General features: G+C 41.2%; 1 protein-coding gene across 1 annotated transcript in view; it reads right to left on the bottom strand.

Annotated features, from left to right (window-relative positions):
- The window catches only part of Myo3b (myosin IIIB), a 239,322-nt gene that overhangs the window by 204,975 nt on the left and 12,496 nt on the right, over window positions 1-21,851 (bottom strand). Inside the window, exons 4-6 of the mRNA XM_013027381.1 lie at window positions 21,742-21,841; window positions 18,154-18,230; window positions 452-597 (exon numbers count right to left, since the gene is read on the bottom strand). Of these exons, the coding sequence (XP_012882835.1) occupies window positions 452-597; window positions 18,154-18,230; window positions 21,742-21,841 (323 nt within the window). The remainder of the gene's footprint in view (window positions 1-451; window positions 598-18,153; window positions 18,231-21,741; window positions 21,842-21,851) is intronic.

The raw sequence follows: 21,851 nt of genomic DNA, 5'->3' as shown, positions 1-21,851 counted from the left end.
TTAAAAAGATTTTCCATTGAGTCAAAAATTAAGTGAGGAAGAATAAAGCATTCAGTGATTTCAAGGCTGGTCTTAGTGGATACAGCAATATGAATATGCATTCATCTCCCCCCACAAAAAAAAACAAATACTAAAGAAAGTATACAATTAAAATGAAGACACCAGTGTTTGGATAGATTACTTCATCCTAAATTGCATTTGTATTCTTCTCAGGCAAAATAAGCAATTGTCACGTGGTCCTATTATTCCTTGTGGTATGTTATCTTTTAGGAGCATTCTCCCCCTATTTTTTACACTCCCAGCCCCCCCTTTTTTTCCTTTTTCAAGAGGAAATATATTTTGCAGCAGCCTTACTCAGATTTGGAGAGAATTGTGCACCAACTATTTATTATCTCTCTAACAATGTGTTCACAAAACACTAATGAGTCAAGAGCGCCATCTTGTGTCCTACCTCGGGATCTTGAAGAGTGTCTTTACAGGATGCATGTCAAATAGTGGAGGGTCTCCATCCCCCAGTTCAATAGCTGTGATCCCCAGGGACCAGACGTCACATCGAGCGTCATAGGAAGAGTCATACTGCTGCTCGCAAGCTATGACCTATCAGACAAAAGCAGGACATATACATCAATCCACTGTCAACTCTGACATCCTGAAATGTTGCATATCTTACCCAGTTTCTTTGGCTATGTTGAATTCAATAGTTATGCTGAATTCAATACCAAAAAAAAAAGTGTGTTCTCAGCTTTATTTCTGTGGGACTGCTTTATCATTTGATACATTTATTACTCCTCCTCCCTTTTGGAGTTTCTGAGCCAGGGTCTCACCATGTGGTCTACGCTGCTCTCAAATTCACAATCCTCCTGCTGAGTGCTGGGATTACAGACATGTTCATGAACTTTAAAAATGTATATCTTCAATTTGAGGGGTGCCAGTGGCTCACATTTGTCATCCCAGCTACTTAGGAGGCTAAGATTTGAGCATAGTGGTTTGAAGCCAGCCAGGGCAGTAAGGTCTATGAGACTCTTATCTCCAATTAACCATCAAAATGCAAGAGGTGGAGCTATGGTTCAAGTGATAGATCACTAGCCCCTGGATCCTAAGTTCAAGCCCTAGTATCAGCACCCTCAAAAAATATATATACAGTATATATAATATATAATGATTGTTTATGTATACATATATACATTCACTACATATAGCATATATTTGCTATTTATATAGAGTAGAACTAGTATATATAGAACTACTACTACTATATAGAGAACTGTATATAGTAGAATTATATAGTAGTACTATATCTAGTAGAACTACATATACACACATATGTATACAAGTATATATGTATATAAGTATGTCTTTGTACACATATATGCATGCATACATATGCATATAGGCACATGTGTGTATATATGCATATCTACACATGCATATATGTGCATGGGTGTATACTTGTATACATATATGGGTATATATAGTTCTACTATATGTGGTACTACTATATAGTTCTACTATATACAGTTCTCTATACAGTAGTAGTAGTTCTATATATATACTAGTGCTATCATACATACATAGTAAATATATGCTACATGTAGTGAATGTATGTATATATACATAAACAAGCATTGTGTATGTATCTATACATACATATATACTACATATATATACACATATATACTAGTTCAATTTTTTTAAATATGCAACTGGTTTTCAGCTGCCTGCACATTTCCCAGCGCAACGGTATATAGAAGCAGCAGAAAAAGGTACTGGCCCTCAGCTTGCCACTGGGTTGGAGAACAGGAGCCTCTGTACAAAAAACAAATCTCTTTGAACTCGTTGAATCCAACAGGAAAACAGCCTTCTACTCACACTCATGGCCACCACATGGGCATAAGAGGAAGTAGAGTGTGAAGGGTGGAAGGACAAAGTGCCTCAACTTGAAACTGGAATCTGCCTCTCAGGATGACTCCCGGCCACGAACACTAGGAGTCTGATATGTGGTGGTCACGCACTGCCCTGGTGAGCACCAGGAGACCAGAGTGTCAGGCTGCCTTCTCAGGCCTTTGGAATGTCTCTAACTTTTACTCTGAATAACAGAGCGTGGTGGTGCATGTTTCAGCAATGGTACTTGGCTGAGGGGAGACCAAAGTGTGCCATGACAGGAGCAGGTGACTCCAGTTGATGACATGCTTTTGCAGGAACCCAGGGGACCAACAGTGACTAGTAATCAGATCTGAGATGTAAGTTTGAAGGGAGGGTCAACTTCATTTGTTGAGGGAGGCTTGCAAGAAAGAGAAGTTAGGATGACCCCAGAGAATTGGTACTGAGCTGTGGAGACCAGAGGAGAAGCAGTCAGGACTGGATACAAAAGTACAGCTTTCAAGTCTCAAATGCCTGGGAGATGCCCAACAGATAGTCATTCTTTTAACCCATGAGACTCCAACTAGGCTTCTGACCTCCAGAACTGTAGAAAAGCTATGGTCTGGATGTGTGTCCCCTCTATATCCCTAGTTCTATGTTAGAAACTTAATTCCCAGAACTACAGCCTTTTGGAATGCCAGGTCAGAAGGCTTGGCCTTCATGAATACATTGATGCCAGTATAAAAAGAGCTTGCAGGCAGAGAAGGCTCTCTTCCATCTTCCCTCTTGCAAAGACACAGTCAGAAGACCATCCCAGAGGCACTACCTTGATCTTGAACTTCCCAGTCTGCAGAATGGTGGAGGAATACCTTTGTGCTTTGTAGACTAGCCACCCTCAGCTAGTCAGCACAAAATGATACGAGCTGACAGAAAATGTATGCTACCCCGAGCCACTACAGTTTGGGTACTGTTGTGGCACTGGTAGAAACTCACTCGCCTGCTTACCTCCACACCAACTCACTGGACTCGCTCAGCCTGGTAAAATGTGTCAGCCCTCTTGTCCTAGACCCTGGGTTCTTGGTCTTACACCCTTCTCTTCTGGCTTCTGTACACCTGCATCGCTGGCCAGATCCCAACATCTTGGTTCCAACAGAATGTCTTATCATAGAATATTCTGTCATACTTTCAGTTCACTATTCAAACAAAAGTTCCAATAACTCCCATATTGGAAGCCAAAGCAATTCCATGGTCCTCGAAGGCCTCACTTTCCTCACCCCAATCAAGTGAGGATCTATGCTATTTATAAAGATCTCCAGAGAAGGCTATTCGACACCTTTGCTTTCAGAAATGACATTTTCAAAGTGTGGGATAAATATAATTTTAGACCTATCAATCAAAAGATAGTTGCTGTTCTTGCTTATGACATGTGAGAGAAAGAGAAATAGGTTCTACCTGTCCCCAGCTGGAGCTAGGGCCAGTTGAAATATCAAGTGAGACTCTGTAATTAATGACAGGCTGTGACAACCACAAATGTCCTCAGACAGAGCACTAACATGGCCAACAAAGGACGTAGACACCAAACGTCAGAGGTAATAGAGAGAGTCACTGAAATTTGAGTGAGACAATGAAAGCTATAGAACTGGTCATCTACAAGTTCCAGGGAATGATTCAAATCAGCTTCCAGATGTTTTGGATGGGACATAGAAGACAATTCCGAGAACACATCCTGACATTCCTCCAGTGTTGTCACAGAAGATTGAAAGCATCTGTCTGTTCCCATTTCTCTTCACAAACACACATTATCTTCTATTTCAACATGTATAAGAGAAAAGCATTTCCTTCCCCCACAAAAAAATCCTCAGCTCAACAAGTGACAAAGAAATGTTTCAAGCCAAGCCTTTCAATAAATTTATAGAAAATTATGCTGACCAAAAAAATTCATAAATACTTATTTTTTGCAACCATGAGTCAGGTATAATATGAGGCCCTAAACAGGTAAAGTCAAATGTACAACTCAGTCTTCATAATGATTCTTTGGAGGTGCTATTTTGCCTTTTGTAGCTGTGGAAACTGAGGCAGGTAAGGCACAGTCATCTGCTCAGAGTCACACAGGTAGGAACTGTCAGGGATAGAAGTGGAACACACGCAGGGAGAATGAGTGAACAAGCCATTGCCATATGGTAAGTCTACATGTGATAAGTAGTTGGTTAACATGATCAGTTTCTGCACTCATATCTCAATGAAACTAGCCACCTTTTTAGCTTTCATCCCCCCAACTCCATCTTCCTTGAGGCTAGGTACAGTGGCTCATGCTTGTAATCTTATCTACTTTGGAGTCAGAGATTGGGAATCATTATTCAAGGCCAGCTTAGGCAAAAAAATTCCTGAAATTCCATCTCAAGTAATGGTTGGGCATGATGGTATTCACCTGTGAGATGTGGAGAAGCGCAAATAGAAGAAACACAGACCAGGCTCACTCAAGCATAAAGCAAGATTTTATCTCAAACAATAACCAGCATAAAAAAGGCCTCAGGAAGTATTTCAAGTGGTAGAGCATCTAGCCATCATGATACCTAGAGTTCAAATTCCAATACACACACACTCTCTCTCTCTCTCTTTCACACACACACACACGTTCTCTTAGGATGCACACCCCACCTAAAGTGGAGCCAAGGAGTGGATCATCTTGTCAATCTAACACCAGAGTGATCAGCAAGCATCTCTTTAAGATCAAAATGTGTACAATGATTCTCCTTAGCACAGCCTTGTCCTTGTACCTAGGTAAAGAAAAGCTGAGTTAAGGGTGTTGGGATAGTCAAATGGCCTTTTCCCCCAAGAGAAGGTCCCTGCAAGAATTTTCTCAATCAATTGTTAGGATATTCCACTGAAAAAAAGCACGCAAGGAGAGTTAGAATGGCTTGTATGCACACAGCCTTATACCAGGTTTTCCACTTTGCTAAGTTAAGAAGGGATGGGTTAAGGTGATGTTGTCCCCAGGACGCTGTACACCTACCTCACACACCCTCTACCTCATCTTACCTCAGCATTTTCCATGGGAGAGCTGGGCCCATGACTAGAGTGCACAGTCCACCACCTCCAGCCTTTGCTTCTACCCATGGAGTAATGGAGGTTGAGCAGTGGGACAGGAGGAGAAAACAGGAGAGAGACCAAGGGAAGACACACAGGATTTGGAGGGACATACTAACTTAGACTGTTTTCATCATGGGTGATCAAGGAATGGTGATGTCATTTACAAAAATTGGGCCTTAGTCTACAGTTAAGCAGGTATAAACAATCGCTCATGTTCTCAGCAACTTTTTTGTTTTACAGTATAGGGGTATGCTTGTGCTACACATTTTACTACTGAGTAAGGTCCTAAGCCGTTGGGTTTTGAGATCCAAGTCTCACCATGCAGCTCAGACTAGCCTTGAACTCAGGTGTCAGGTCTCTCCTGATCTATGTAAAGCTTTATAATTTTCAAGTAAGCATCATGAGTAGAATGTCACACAAAGCGGGTAACATTCCTATGCAAATGAGCTATATAGCAAACCATAGATTATGAACAGGAGCATGAACAGGATGGCTGGAATCTTGAGGAGATGTTATTGCCAATACTTTGCAGCAGGAGTTAGGGTTTATGAAAAGACAGGGGTTGCTGGCTAATGCCCCCATTAAGAAAGAAGAGCTTCAGCCACATAGCAATTGTTGGGCTGCTGGTTAATGAAGCATGTCCAGGTTGCTACCTTGAAATGTGAATTTATGACTCTTCTGGTTGCTTAGACTACACAGCTGCTTGTTTTAGGAAAAGGAAAACCACAAATGCTGGGATTTGTAGCAGAATCTATGCTCGGCCAGCCTCAGTGCCCATTGTCAGGCATTGTTTTACCCAGATGGGGGCTTCAGTGTCCCAAATGCCATTCCTAACCACCTTGATTTCCAAACTAGGGACAAGATACAAATGTTGCTGATAGTTTCACTCAACTACCCTTTGGCTAGGCTTGGAGGTTTTCATCCATTTTCCTGGTTGCAGGGCAATGGTTCTGGTTCCCCTAACACCTCCAGAGTCCTTCCTTCTGCTCCCACCTCAGCTTGCAGGGCGTCTGGAAGACTTGGAGCTGGAAACCCAGCTGCTTCACACGCCCCATGTCCAGAGGCCATGTGCATGGCCAGCTGAGAGGCATTCAAGACAGGGGGTTACTTCCTCAGCTTCCCTGGTTTGTTTTCACTGGGGAATGGAAGACAAGTAGAGACAAGAGGGAGGACCAGAGCTTCTGGCGAGAGCAAGGATATCCCAGAGCCCAGGACCTATGTTTGGGCTTTTCTGTCCCCTCATGGAGAGACTTTGACAAAACGCTTAGTCTCTCTGCCCGCTTTCCACCCTTGCCCAATGACCTCATTCAAAGCACAGTCTACATGAATACTAGCTATCCATCTTTTTCTATGGCATCAAGTGTCAAACACAGGTGCCAGAGAGCTGTTGGTATATGGGTAATATATCTTTGGCTTTTCTTTAACATCTTTTGCATTTTCTAAAATGTCTCCAGGGACTATGCATTATTTCTATCATTAAAAACACAGCCAATTTTTCATTTAAGTTTTGTCTTGAGAGTGCAAATACTGGGAATTTTGCCTTGAATTTCCTTCTTCCAAGGTATCTTGTTAACTGCTAGGATTCTATATCCCTAGCTGGAAGGTTATAAGTTGTGTCTTGGTTTTAAAACTAGGGTCCCAGGAGATTAATATAAGACGGAAAGAGTCCCTTTCCCAACGATACCGCTCTCCACTGTTAGCACGGGAGTGAGAACCACTTTTCTCTCCTCAGGCCATTACTGCCTCTTATAAGAAACCAGGCACTAGCCAGGCACCAAGCTCACCCCTGTCATCTGAGCTACTCAGGAGGCTGAGATCCGAGGACCCAGTTCAAAGCTGATCCAGGCAGGAAAACCTATAAGACCCTTATTTCTAATTGATCAGCAAACTCCAGTAGTGGAGATGTAGCTCAAGTGGTAGTTAGCCATGAGTGAAAAGGCTAAGGGAAAGCAACCTGGTCCTGAGTTAAAAGCCCACTATTGACACACACAAAAGAAAAGCAAGCAGTAAGGGCCTGCGGGAACAGCTTGTTTTCACCTCAAGCCTTCACTATCTGAGATGAACATCTGGATTAGGCTAGATGACCAAGAACAAAACTTGTCCACATTCACAGCTCCTGGACTTGGAAAATCTAGATTTCCCCAAGAAGATATTTAATCTAAACCTTTTATCAAATCATATATCCAAGAACTGCTGGGCTGAAATCTCCTGTAACAATATGATCTTAACCAATGTCTCCAAGCAAATAATATTTCAATATGCTCTGCTCTCCTAAAAATAATTTATCAAGCTTAAAATATAATAGGGCTTCTTCAGACTATTATTTCTTCACTAATATTTCTAAATGTTATTAAAAATGTAATTAGGTTTGCCTTCTATATTCTGACTTTTCACCTTAGAATCGATCATGCAGTCCTAAATTATAACCAAAGGTCGAGATTAAAATTTCATTCAAGTACGCTGGCAAAATGCTGTTATCTCAAGAGCTAAATTCAGCTAAATAAGAGGCAAGGCAAACAGACCTAAAGCTATTAATCCTTGGCTGACCTTGAGGCCCAAAGTGCAAGCAATAGACTGGTAAATAAGATGGGCTGAGAGGTAAGAAGGCAAATAGGATCTTAATTTTGCTTACACAACTCATGCAGAATAATTGAAAATGGTATTGATCGGAAAGATTTCTAAATAGAACTGCTCTGGAGTCAGAATTTTCAATGATAACTATTACATTGGCAACTGCTTTCTGCCAGTTTTATGCACAAATATCTTGCACTGTTACAAGCTGAGATACTGAATAGATGGATGAAACGTAACTTTTAAGGGAGGATATTTAAGACCTTTGAGGTTTTTTTAAATAAAAAGAATGTGGTCCGGGTGAACCAGAATTGATTTTTTAATGTTCTTTTCATAAAACATAGGACTTAATCTATATTTTGTGCACTGAGAAATTGCCAGAAATAATTTAGACCATTCTTAGCAACTTCAGAAAGGACTCTAATTAAAATGTGATGCTCTACAAGTCTTTTATCCCCCAAAATTGTTACACCCAGCTTAAACCTTTAGAGACATATATAATCAGGGTCAAACTGAAAACAAAGGAAAAGCTTGTTCAACCTCAGCTACACACCATGGCCTGTGGAGGTGAAGCAGAAATCATTTCGAGTTTGAGGCTAGTACACACTAATGTTTATATCTAACAATAACAACAACAATAATAACTGTTTATGTCTAAACCCCCAGAAACTCTGGGAAATGACCCCTTTCCTTCCTGTGGGATAAATCCCTTCTCAGAAACAGACCTGATGTCCGTATATTCTCCCAAGAGAGGCAGACCAGCATGCTGTGTCTGTGTCTGTGTCTGTGTCCTTAGGGGCTCAAAGGACTTCTGATTGGGTACACTTCCCTTGAGGCTGAAGTGACCTTAGTGACTTACCACACTTTATTCCACAGAAGAGAAAACTGAGGTTCTACGTGGGGAGTTGGTTGACCCGTCCAAAGTCACAACAGGTTCAAAACCCAAATCGTTTGGGAACAATGGCTCCCCAGCACTTCCCACAGAATGAGGCTCTTCCTGGGGATTCTTGCAACAGAAGAAAAGACCACCATGGGTGGAGTGTGGCAGCCATAGTAACGTCCACACTGTGAGCTAATGATGTAAGCATTAAGGAGATGGATTTCCTGCTGTGGCTTCGCTCTACCTCTCCCCCTTCCTGCCGCCCCTTTTCCTCTGCCAGGTATCATTGTCCTCCCCCAGAGCACTGTTAAGGACAGGATGAGAGGGAATCTACAACTGAGGCCCTTCTAGAGCCTGTTAGGTCAAGTACCCACTACCCCAAGAGGAAGAAACAGAAAGATTAAGACCTTTACCCAAGGTAGCACAGTAAATGGGTCTTGCATAGGAAATCAATGAGGGTAAAAAGTGTGGGGTTTTTCCCCCATGAATCATCTGAGAAACAGGAAAGGAAACAAATCACACAGAATACCCCACTAATCCTGCTGGGGTACACCCCTCCAGCTAGCTGCAAGGAGTCTCTGGTTTCCGTCCTAGGCCAGGACATTAGCCCCATGCAAAAAACAATATCCTTGAGAAAGTGACATCTTCCTAGCAGAGTGGCTCTGTTTAATTTTTGAAAACTAAAAAGCAGTGGAAAATCCCTGGGACACAAGCAAGTGCCGTAAACCGCAATCTCCCCACCTTATCTGCTTCTGAGTCACCTCCTCACACTGAATGCCACCTCCTCCCCCCACTCCCCCTTGACTTTCTGTTGACTGCTGAAGGCCCATGGGCCTGGATGTGAGATCCCTTCCATGGGCTGAGCCCCTGTCCCTTGGTCCAGCAGCCACAGGGTCATTGGCACCCAGGCTGAGCTGGGGCTGACCCCACAGGAAGAAGATAAAGAAAGAGAACAACAGACTCTTCTCACCCCCCACCTCCACTTTGCAACTAAGTTGGGAGCCCAGTCTGGAAAGTTCTCCCAGGCTCCTGGAGGCCAATGCATTGACACTGTGTGGTGCTGCGCTGAGACTGTGTGAAGCCTCTGCTCTGGCCTGGCACGCTTCTGCATCCCGGATCTTAGTTCTCAGATGGGGTCCCTACACTTAGCCAAAACGAGGTTTAGGCCTGTGGGGCCGACCCCACCCTTTCACTGACAGATGGCATATGACTCAACTTACCCCGTAGAGCTCCAGCGGAGGGAAGTGGCTCTTGCTGAGGGAAGGGTGGAGATAACCCCGGGAAGCCTAAGATCAACTTCCAGGATATCCAATGTGTGTTGAGGGTCTGTCCCCCTAGATGGAGCCTTTCACTTGTCTTTATGGCTGTTGCCTTCACTAGGGCACTTACTACCTGGGGCGTGGGCCCACACACTTTCACTACCTTAGTGTATTTTTACTTCAGAGGCCATTCTTTTCTTTTTTTCCCTTCTTGTAGTTTCAGTTCTCCCTGTTTTACTGGTCAAAAATAATCAGATTTGCCTGAGGTCAATCGTCCAGATTTATTTGACTTCAAAATTTGTGCTTTTAACTCTTTATTTCCCCCAGAATGAAGCTGTATTATTTAAACAACAAATGCCAGATCTAACAGCAAGGTTCAAATCTCCTAACTTCAATCATGAAGAATGTGACTTTTCCAGATTCTTCCCTTGGGCATTAATTATACTGTGTTAAAATGCTATGCTCTCCTCAGCATATGAATATGGAAGTTATCAATACCAAAATGAAGTTACTTGTGTCTAAAGCTGGTAAAGTGGGAGACCATGAAGAAGAGGAACTCAGGCATTAGAGCAATCGATGCTAACCAATCCCACAGGAAGCTTTTCCCAACCTTCTGCTTGTTACATGGTTCACACAAAGACAGCTAGCAACATGAAGACAGCTAGTCAATTGCTAAAACAAAGTGTCTGTCCTAACGATGGGCATCAACTTCAAGGGAAAGTCTCTCTCTTTTTCTTCCTAGGGATCAGACCCTGGGCCTTGAACATACTAGATCAATGTGCTACCACTGAGCTATATCCCCAGCTCTTTGTATATTTCTTTCTTTTGTCTTTAAAAGCTCTCCCAAGTCCTAATCCCTTTAGATGTGCTGTGCCTACAGGCTGTTGTAACATGAATATCTACAACTGAAGTTCTCTATTCAACCAGAAAAATTTTTTGTTAGGAGAACTGCTACTTACATCATTCATTTTAAGATAACATCAGAGAGGATACATGTTCTTATTACAAATAAACAACAAATAAAAACACAACTACCAAGATTCATCAAGATTCATTAGTGGAACATGGGTGGCCACAAGTAAACAATTCTGACAGCTGTCAATTGCTTATGCTTGTAAGTGAGATCTGAGGATCACACTTCAAAGCCAGCTTGAGCAGGAAAGTCTGTGAGACTCTTATCTCCAATTAAACACCAAAAAAGCCAGAAGTGGAGCATAGCTCAAGGGGTAGAACACTAGCCTTGAGCACAAAAGCTCAGGGACAGCACCCAGGCCCTGAGTTCAAGTTCTAGAACCAGCATTAAAAAAATCACCATAGTATAGTTAGTGTAGTAGCTAATAATGAGGATAGCTGGGTTCAAATTCTAGTGATACTGCCCAATAACTTGTCCACTGACAAGAATGGTTACATTGTATGACTTACTCTTTTTATCTAAAACACTGGTCTAGGTTTATGTCTTTAAGGTTGGTTGTGTTGATTATAAATCAGCTAATACATATAAGGTACTTAGCACTTGGCACCTAGAAAGCATGTAGTAAATGTTAACTCTTATTTGGGTTCCCAATTCATTGGCTACAACTAAGAGAATAAAACAGCAATAACAACAATAGCAACATTTCAACACTCTAGTGTTTTGTGGCTTTCTCTACCTTCAAACACAAAATATCTCATTTGTCAATTCTATCCCTGGCAGTACCAAAGGAAAGAGCATTATTACATCACTTAGCTAGGAATGGTATAATTAATGGAGTCAAGAGTAGTTGCAAAATGCCTGTGATATTTCTGCACTGGTGTAAGCAGGTTGTCATGGCAACTATCCCCTGTCAACGACCCTTTGCCAGGCAGAGACACCCATTTTGGGAGCCGTCACAGTGCATCTGTTCTCTGCTCAGCTGATTAGCTCTTGTTTGCAACAACGAGCAGATGGAAGTTAAAAAAAAAAATAAAAAGAACAAATTTTCTAAAAAAGAAGCAAATGTTTATTTTATCCATAAGTCTGTTTCCCAGTAAAAAACAGACTGTTTGCTGTTATCCAAAGATGGTGAGTAGATTGGGTCCTGACCATACAGCTGTCTCTTGCATTGGTGGGATTACAAAGAGTAGTCAGGCTGCAAATGATGTGCGATGGGGTCCTTCACCTGCATCTTTTATAATGATGTGCCTCCAACGCCAATGTCAAGCATCCATCCCTCCACCTTATCTCTAAGTGTCTCCCTGTGCCCTCTATCCCATTCACCGGACAGCATCTTCTTCACCACACCCCTCATTACAAATGCAAATTAAATTGAAGAAGCATGAGAATTCTTCCCCTCTCTTCCTGTATGTTTATGCATCTGTGCTTGCTGTTCTCATGCTATGTGAAAAGCAAACCACCCCACCATTTGTAGGGTAGGTGAGTGGATTTAGAATGGTTTCTCTCACAATGATTGACTGATGCCATCACTGAGGCTTGAACTCAGGGTGTGAGCACTGCCACTTAACCGTTTTGCTCAAGGCTGGTACTCTACTCATGGAAACACAGCTCTATTTCTGGCTTTTTGGCTGGCTTTGAACCTTAATCCTCAGATCTGAGCCTCTTGGGTAGCTATGATTATCAGCGCATCAGCACCTGGCTTCTCCTTTACTTCTTTTAAGCCCTACTTTTCTTCTTGGCTAACTGGAAAACACAATCTCCTATTGAGAGATATTGTAAGCATGAAATAAAAGAACATAATGAAAAATCACCCATTACATTCCTCACAGTTCCAGGTTGTCAGTCCCTCACCAGTAAATGAATGTTTCTTCCTCTACCCTTGTTTATCACACACCATATTCAAAATATCTGACACTCAGCCGGCATGTGACACCAACCATGGAAAAAGACTCGGGAACTGATCTGAGGCTCTCTCCTTGCCAGAAAGACTTTGTCCCTGTAGTTGCTGGACAATTGGGAGGTCAGGGACATCCCAGACAAAAACACAGAGCTTCTCTGGTGATTTAAGTACAAACACTCTGGACCACAACCATTTGCTATTCAGAAATTCATTAACATTTTTAATAGCCAGCATGGCCAGGCCAGTACACACCAGCTAAATACAAGGCATCTTGTAAACCATCTACAGTATCCTCCATAAACACAATAATGGCAACAGAATTCATTTTCTTAGATTTCAGTTGTAAATTCATTTTAATTCTTCCCTAACTACAAAGTGGTGAAAACTGAGGGTTAATATCAGTGATTCCTAAGCCCCTGCCATCACCACTGATAACCACACAGACTCTATCCCTTTCACTATCCAACACAGCATTACCTGCCAGTTGCTGGATGCAAATATTGGCTGAGCAATACTCATGTTGACAGTGGGCATGACTATATTAGAAATCTCTTTCTTCATTGAGTCATAGAATATGAATTCTATTCACCATTACCCACCTGTCCACTCGGAGTCCATGGGCATGTGGCTTGGCAGATCGATTCCTCAGGGAGAGTCACAATGTAATCATATTAATTGGCATCCTTGAAGATATTTACAAAATAATATTTGTAAAACTTCTATGCTAACATGGAATACTATTCTTTATGTTGTTTAGTTGAAGAAATCAGCTGTCAAGAAGCAGTGGAGGTAAGAAGGAACAATAAACATAACTAATAGATTGTGGAGTTTTGTTTTTTTTTTAAGGGAGCTGGGAATGTAGCTTGCCTAGCATTCAGAAGACCCTGAGTTTAATCCCCAACACCATAAAAAGTCAGGGTATCTGGGAGACAATAAAATTGATTAAAAACCAATATGCATGTAAATGAATATTTACATATTTACATCACTAAAGAGAGGCTTTTTTTTCTTTTTCTCTTGCACTGGAAATGGAGCCCAGAGCTTCCTGCTTGCTAGGTAAGTACTCTACCACTACCATGGAGCTACATGCCCAACCCCAGATGCAAACACGCAAACAAAATGTCACAGGAAGTGCTTATCACCTGACCAAACATCACAGAAGATAAGAAAGAAAGAAAGAGAGAGAGAGAGAGAAAGAAAGAAAGAAAGAAAGAAAGAAAGAAAGAAAGAAAGAAAGAAAGAAAGAAAGAAAGAAAGAAAGGAAAAAGAAGTGTAAGTGCTTGGCCAGACAATAAGACAGAACGAAGTGTTGAGGCCCATATGAGAAGATAAATTGGTATGCTTGTTATAATCATAATAAATCATGTCTGCCTCAAACACTCAATGTGATGTGTATGTTTGTGTGTTTACACATGCGTGCGTGTGTAAATGCAGACTGCAAACTCTCTAAGATAGCGTCAAGGTAACATGCAGCCCTGTAGGTTCCAAATGGCTGGCTGATTACTGTGGAAACTGGAATGATGTACTACAAAGGAAGGGTGCTATTTGGAGTGGAGGATGCTGTGATATGTTGAATTGTGTGGCAAATTAAGAGAATATATTGGAGTTTTCACTTCCAGTAACTGAGGATATGAACCTATCTGGAACTGAGGTTGTTGCAGATCAAACCAGTTGCATTATTATATTATTAATATATGCTACTTTTACATTACTTTGCACATTAACTTATGGTACTGAAAGACAGAATCTGGGTTTCAAAGCTGGGGTTTTAGCTAAATGATAGAATGTTTGCCTGGCATATATAAGGCCCTGCGTTCAATCCCCAGCAACACTGAAAAAAAAAATCTGGATTTTTGATGATTTTATTGAGCCACAGAATCAAAATATGGAACCATCTACCTGTGCTCTTACTATATGAAAGCAATTTTCTATTATTAAAATTATTTTGCTCATGCTAATCTGCTAAATACATAGTTTCTGTATTACACTTTTAACTTTCCCTCTTAAGATAATCTTCCTGTAGTCACAGTATGCTTCTAATACATTTAGTTCATAAGAAGAATTATACTAATCATGACTTTTAAATCAATCTTTCACTTTGCCAGGCAATTTCTCTTCCCAGTACTATTGTTTCAAAGTATGAGTACACTCTAGAGATCGTGAGCGCATTCTATAGAATTCTCTACTGTTGTAGCATTTTCAGGCAGAGGAAATACACAGATACTACTGACATTAAGATGGTCCATGTGTGCTGAGCTTTGAGCTGCCCTGGCAAACCCTAAGTCTTGACTGCTTTTCTACATGTGATGGTGCTAAGTTCACATTCCATTAGCTACCAGGTTTGCAGGACAGGCTATTTGAATTGAACATTTCAGTCACTCAAGCTTGTGAAATAATAATGGGGAAAAACAATGATTTAATTTCTTAAAAATAAAGTAGGATCAAGGATCTTTCTTTTTTTTCTTTTTTTTTTATTCTGTGTTTCCCTCTTGTCAGTTGTGAGGCTTGAACTCAGGGCTGGGAACTGTCCTTGAGTTTTTTTGTTCAAGACTAGCACTCTACCACTTTGAACCACAGCTCCACTTCCAGGTTTCTGGTGGTTAATGTAGAGATAAGAGTCTCATGGACTTTCCTGCCTGGCTGGCTTTGAACCTCAATCCTCAGATCTCAGCCTCCTGAGGAGCTAGGATTACAGGCATGAGCTACCAGCACCTGGCATTTTCAATCTCATCTTAAAAATAAACATAAAGGTTATCTGTTATGGTTTTACTTCACTGGCATTAGTATTATGTACACTGTTGCTGCCTATAATCCAAATCCAATTATTCACACAAACCAAAGGAAAAGCACTCTACGATCAATATACTGTTCAGGCCACCACAGAAAGACAATGCTAATCTGAACCATTACTGATTAATTATACTTTCAAGGATTGCTTTCCTTGAAAGTATAAGTATATATTGCTTTCCTATGAAGTATTGCTCATAGTAGAGAGTTTAAGTATGTGTTAAATTGAACCAACAAATGAAGGGTTATTCCTATAAACATTTTTTCTGTGTCTAAGGCTTGAACTTAGGACCTGGGCACTGCCTGTGACCTTTTTCGCTCAAGTTTAGTGCTCTACCACTTGAGACACAGCTCCACTTCTGGCTTTTTGGTGGTTAATTGAAGATAACAGTCTCACAGACTTTCCTGCCCAGGCTGGAACTGAACCGCAATTTTGAGTAGCTAGTATTATAAGCATGTGCCATGAGCGCCTGGCTTTCCTATAGGAACCAAGAGAAGGCTTAAGTGATTCTCCATTTGGAAAAATTGTGAGAATGATTCAGGCCAAGAACTGCAACCTAGATCCCAGAGCAGAGTAGACAGGAACATGCCTCCTGAGACAACTGATTCTGAAAATCAGTTTGCTCCGATTAGAACAAGAACATTGTTAGAATTTGATTATGAAACAGTCCCCACAGGTTCCTATGCTGTATGCTGTTTCTCAACTGGTAACACTATTTGGAGAGATTCTGAAACTTCAGAAAGTTGGATCAACCTGGGAAAAGTAGGTTGGGGAGGTGGTGGTGGGGTTCCTGGGAACATCTTGTCCCTGTCTCTTTTTCTTTCTGCTTTCTGTCTGCCCTGTGGTGAAAACTTCCTCCACACATTCCCACCACCATGATGGAAATTCAGCCCAGCACATGGGGCCAAATGACCATAGACTGAACCCTCCAAAGCCATGAGCCCAAATAAGTCTTTCTTCCTTTTAGGTAATTTCCTTGGGGGTGTTGATCAAAGAAACACAAAAGTAACTAATAGAAATTCCATTTTCTCTGTTTTCCTTTCAGAACAGACCAATTAAGATCCACAGAGCGATGTACTGTCAGTGGCTCTGGCTGCATCCTCATAGTGCCCTCCAAATTCCCCTTAGCCGTCTGGCTTATTTAACAATACATCTATCCATCTCACAGATACTGTGTGAGCACCCACTCCACATGCAGCACTGTACCTCAAGCTGGGCATCCCAGTACCACCAGAGCTCCAAGTTCATGGAAGACTTGCCACCAGCACTGTTGGTGCTGTGGTGACAGGGCATAGCTGCAGTGGAACTTAGACACAGGATCTTTGGTGCTAGCCAGAAATCAGAGAAGATCTCTGAGGGGAGCTGGCCTTTGAGCCAAACTTAAAGATTAAGGAGTAATTTTCCAGAGCTCTGAGTACTATTCCAGATTATGTAAAAAGTACATCAGGGCTTAAAGAATGACACAATCCCTAGAGATAGAAGAATGGAGGAGGAGGAGGAATGAACACTGATTCTACATCATCTGGATGACCATTTGCCATTAATCTTAGTGCCCACATACTATGTGCTCTAAAGTTGGATCCAGCCAACAGACAATAGCACTTGGAGGTCACAGGAGGTGCTGTTTGAACAAGATCATGCTAGCAGAAATAGCCAAGTAGGAGGAAGACTGGATCACCACATGGAACATAGTAGTAGGTATGCCAGACTCAAAATAACCCATGCTGTCATGCTGTGGAACATGGTCAACTTGCAAAGGACAAATGAGACTCACAAGACAATGTCATTTGTCTCATTACACTTCTGGCTTGAGTGTTTCTGGCTTTGTAGTTTTTTCCACAATGCCTGTATTTGTGTTGGTTTTATAGTTCTATAGTACAAACAAGAAGTTCATATGTAGTATCATGCATTTTAAACCTTTTTAAGAAACATTTAAGATTTAAGTAATCACTTAAGTAGTGTTTGTTTTTCTTTCAAATGGATCTTGTCTATTGGGTTTGTTTTTCTTTCAAATGGGTCTAGTCATTACCTATGACCCAAAGAGAGGAGCCATGGACTGTGGGAAGCCATGAAGAAATTAGAGCAGAGATTCATGAGAACCAATTGCTATGGTAAGGGACCAGTTTGGCTGGCACACAAAAGACCGCCCATGTGAACAACCGGGAATGGAAAGACATCTAGGGAAGCTGAGCATCTACTACTGTCTCTTATTTAAAGAACCCATCTTCTTCTTCCTAGTAAACTGTTTGCTGGCAAAGGTCAGGGTACTGTGTAATCAAATGCTGACCTGACAAGCAGAGGAGAGTGGTATTTGAGGGTATGGCTCATCTGACTGGAAAGCTCCCCAAATTTCTACATACGTCATTTCCCAGAGACTTCTATGATGAGGCCAGAACTAAATCAGGACCAAATCCCATTTTACTGCAGAGAGCCAAGCCAACAAAGTACACAAGAGAAGTTGCTATGTACATGGTAACAAAAACCAACCAGGGCCACCGCATATAACTCTGCAGGATAGCTGGAGTGAAATGAGATGCCTCATCAAACCATGTGTCATTGAGGCTGCATTTTTCCAAGGAAGGTGACTCTTTCTAATTTAGACAAAGGCTGGCTGGACTTGCCAAGCAATGATCCTTGGAGAAGGCTGCCGCTCCTGGAGAAGGCACCTTTTTCTAATTGCATGATGGTAGGCTATGGGCTAGCTGCAATCTAATTCCACTTTTTGGAGAGCAAAGTCTTACTATCATTAGGCAAATTAGAATACTTAGCTTTCTATGAGGATAAAAATATTTTGTCTGCCTTGAAAAGTTTGAGCAACATAGGCTTTACCTATAAAATGGCATAGTAACAAGACATTCAACAAGTACCAAGAACCACATGTTCCCTGCTCACCTCAGGAGCCATCCAGAATGGGGTACCAACTGACGTATTCCTCCGGAGACGCGTGCTGCTGAGTTGAGCTGAGACACCTGTAAAAAAAAGGGTCTCAGAATTCAGCAGGAAGCAGGGGATGATGCTATACCAGAGGTTGGCCATCTTCTCAATAAAAGCACAGGTAGTGTTGTTTTCGGTTTCATGCACCCTGTAGTCCCTACCGATAGAAGGTTTTTATGGGCTAAAGCAGTCACAGAACCATGTAGAAGAATGAGTCTGACTATATTCAAATTAAACTTTATTTATAGGTGCTAAAATCTCAATTTCATATAACTTTCACATGTCTTAAAGTATTTTTTAGTCTTTTACCCAGTAATTAAAAAAATATAACAATCAAGTTGGAGATGGTGGTAGTGAATACCTGTAATCCTAGCATTGGGAAGCCTGAGGCAGAAGGATTTCAAATTTGAGACCAACTTGGGCTACACGGATGTTTCAAGGCCAACCTGAGGTAATAGGAACTCATCTCAAAAAAACTCAAATATGGGTGACATTAGTCAAGCTGGATTGTATTCATATGGAAATGTTGAATTGAAACCCCTTTATATGACTATTTAAAGCTAACAACAACAACAACAATAATATATACCATATATATAAATATTACATATACATCTGTATATAAACACATACATGTGTATATAAATATATATTACATGTATTCTATATAAATATATACTATATATACTTATTAGCTAAAGTGCTATACAAAAATAGAAGATGGGGCATATTTGGCCCTTGAGCTATAGTTTGCCAAACCCTATACAGGAGCATTTATCATTCTAGCTAGTAGAACTTTTTTTCCCTAATGACTATTCCTACCCATATCACTACAAATTTGGAATCAGAAGAAAAATACCAACCACTGGGATCAACCCAGAATACCTCCCTCTTATTATTCCCCAATCCTTTCAGGTGGCTTCTTTGTGCAGGCGCTGCAGCTCTCGAAGGAAGATGACTGGCATGTGTTATCTCTAATGGAGCATCGGTGTCGGCAGTAAAAGATTGCAGAGCCTTATCTTGCCTAGAAGCTCAAAAAGTTGGCAAGAAAACATTGTTTGTCAAATGGAAAAAAGAAATTGACAGTAACATTATTATCTAAAGCTCAACATTAAGGACTTGAATTTTAATGTAATTCCAATGTCATCTAACTAACTCTCTTCTCCATAGGGAGAAGAAATAGGGTAGAAGTAAAGCTGTACCTATTAAGAATAAGAAGACTTTCTTTCCATCCCAATTATGCCTTTTACTAATGGGATGACTGTTTCCATTTTTTTTGGGGGGGAGGGGGTTGGTCATGGAGCTTGAACTCTGGGCCTGGGCACAGTTCAGCTCTTCAGCTCAAGGCGAGCGCTCTACCACTTGAGCCACAGTGCTACTTCTGGTTTTCTAGTGGTTTATTGGAGATCAGAATCTCACAGGCTTTTCCTGCCCAGGCTGGCTTTGAACCGTGATCCTCAGATCTCTGCCTCCTGAGTAACTGGGATTACAGACATGCGCCACCAGCACCCAGCAGACTGTTTCAATTTTGAGCCTCAGTTTTCCTGTTGCCAAACTTGGATTAAGGACAGTAGTCTCATTTAACATAGAAGATTCTGGTTGTTGTTGTTTTGGTATGGTTTTTTGTTTTGTTTTGTTTTTTGTCAGTCTTGGAGCTTGAACTCTGGGCCTGGGCACTGTCCCTGAGCTCTTCAGCTCAAGGTGAACATTCTACTACTTGAGCCACAGTACCACTTCTGGTTTTCTGGTGGTTAATTGGAGATAAGAGTCTCAAGGGCATTTCTGCCTGGCTGGGCTGGCTTTGGACTTTGATCCTCAGCTGTCAGCCTCCTGAGTAGCTAGGATTACAGGTATGAGCCACCGGCATCAGGCCAACAAAGAAGATTCTTGCCAACTGCAAATAAGAGAACAATAATGTAAAGACCTTTACAAACATAAGGCATTATTTTACTATAAGCAGAAGTGTAACATTACCTCTTAGATAATGACATTGCCACAAATGCTATGGATAACAAGAACTTAGAAGCCTGAACCTTGAGGAGCTTGTTAGCAAAGGGCCACCCTTGAAAATATCAAAAATATCAGACCCGGATATGCCAAGAACTGAGGATGGGGGGTGGGGGGTGGGGGGTGCGGTAATCTGCTTCCTCTCTGTTTACTCTCAATCAGAAAGACAAAGATGGGTTTTATTGTTGTTGCTGCTATTATTTTTAATTTGTTGTTTTGTCTTAAAACAGAATGTTGATATGCTGACAAGGCTGACCTCAAACTCCTGGGTTCAAGAGATCTTCCAGCCTCAGCCTCCCAAGTAACTGAGACTACAAGCACTCACCACTACACAGAGCAAGATAGCTCCTTAAACTCTATTTGCACAATTTCTTATTTTACAAAGTCCCCCACTACATTTTTGGTTAAAACAACTATTTCTCTTTTTTAATTTCTTTCGCAGTAACTAGACCAGTAAGTAATTTACAAAACTGGTAAATGAACAAACTAGTATTAATACCTATCCTCATCCCTCTAGGCTATTTCCCTCCCAACCTCACATTTAGTGCTTTCAGGATCATGTAAAAAACACATCTTTACCCTCCATGCCACATAGTATTGAAGCCATAGCATTCCTGTGGAGAGATAAGCCTTAAATGCAGTGACTCCTCTGCCATTTTTCTTTGTTTTCCCCCTTGTAGACCAACACAACTCAATACCCATTTATTTTTAAATAATTTCTCCTGTACAACTGATTTAGAGACACATTTTCACACAAATTCTTCCTTATCGATAAAATAATGCTTACTCAAAATCATCAATTTTGTTTTCACTCTAACATATTGATAACATTTTGAAAAGTGTTTTATGTGTTTCTCATTACTAGTAACCATAAGCCTGTCTTACTAACTAGTCTTGAACTCATTAAGCAGATTAAACCATCCCATATACCAGAAAAGGCAGGCTATTTGTTGGTTTGCACCTATCATCATATGAATGTGTCCAGAAGATGTTTAATATCTCTGACCTCAGGAGATATTGCCTGCATTTCCTCCCAACTTTCCAAGTCCCGTTCATGTTTCCAGCTCAACCAGCCTCACATGTGACAGCAATCATCACAATTTAACAAGATGTTAGCTGCTAGACCCAAAGGACTATTTTACCTTCAGCTCACTGGGAATTGAGATGCCTAAGGCAAGTGAAAGTCATTTGAAAGACCAAACTGCTTTCTCTTTTCATATGCAAAAGAACAGATGACAAAATGCAAATCATTGCCCTGAAACAAGATAAATCTCACCAGAAAAAGTAGAAAGTTTCTCTTTTCCTATCAGGTTTTTTTGCAACACTTTTATTTCTTTCACAAAATTGCTTTTAAAGCTAGAAATCGATGAACAAACAGCCTCTCCTGGGGTGGTCCATCTGGTAAGCCCCCCCTACCCTCCAGCATGCATTTCCCTCAGCCTGTGGTATAGACAGGCCCTAGTCTTCTGAGATAGCAATAAATTGTCCCCTTTGGCTAAGCTGTACACATCAAGAAAACAAATGACATACAGTCATTACCAAAGTCAACGAGCTTAACTCCTCCTTCTGTTGTCAGAAGAATGTTATTTCCCTTCACATCCCGGTGGATGATTCGGTGGTTGTGCAAATGCTGGAGGCCCTGCATGGTG

This window comes from Dipodomys ordii, unplaced genomic scaffold (genome assembly GCF_000151885.1).
Source record: "Dipodomys ordii isolate 6190 unplaced genomic scaffold, Dord_2.0 Scaffold5, whole genome shotgun sequence".
In the NCBI taxonomy this organism is placed as follows: domain Eukaryota; kingdom Metazoa; phylum Chordata; class Mammalia; order Rodentia; family Heteromyidae; genus Dipodomys; species Dipodomys ordii.
Note: the sequence above shows the minus strand (reverse complement) of the source record. Positions and strands in the feature narration are given on the sequence as shown.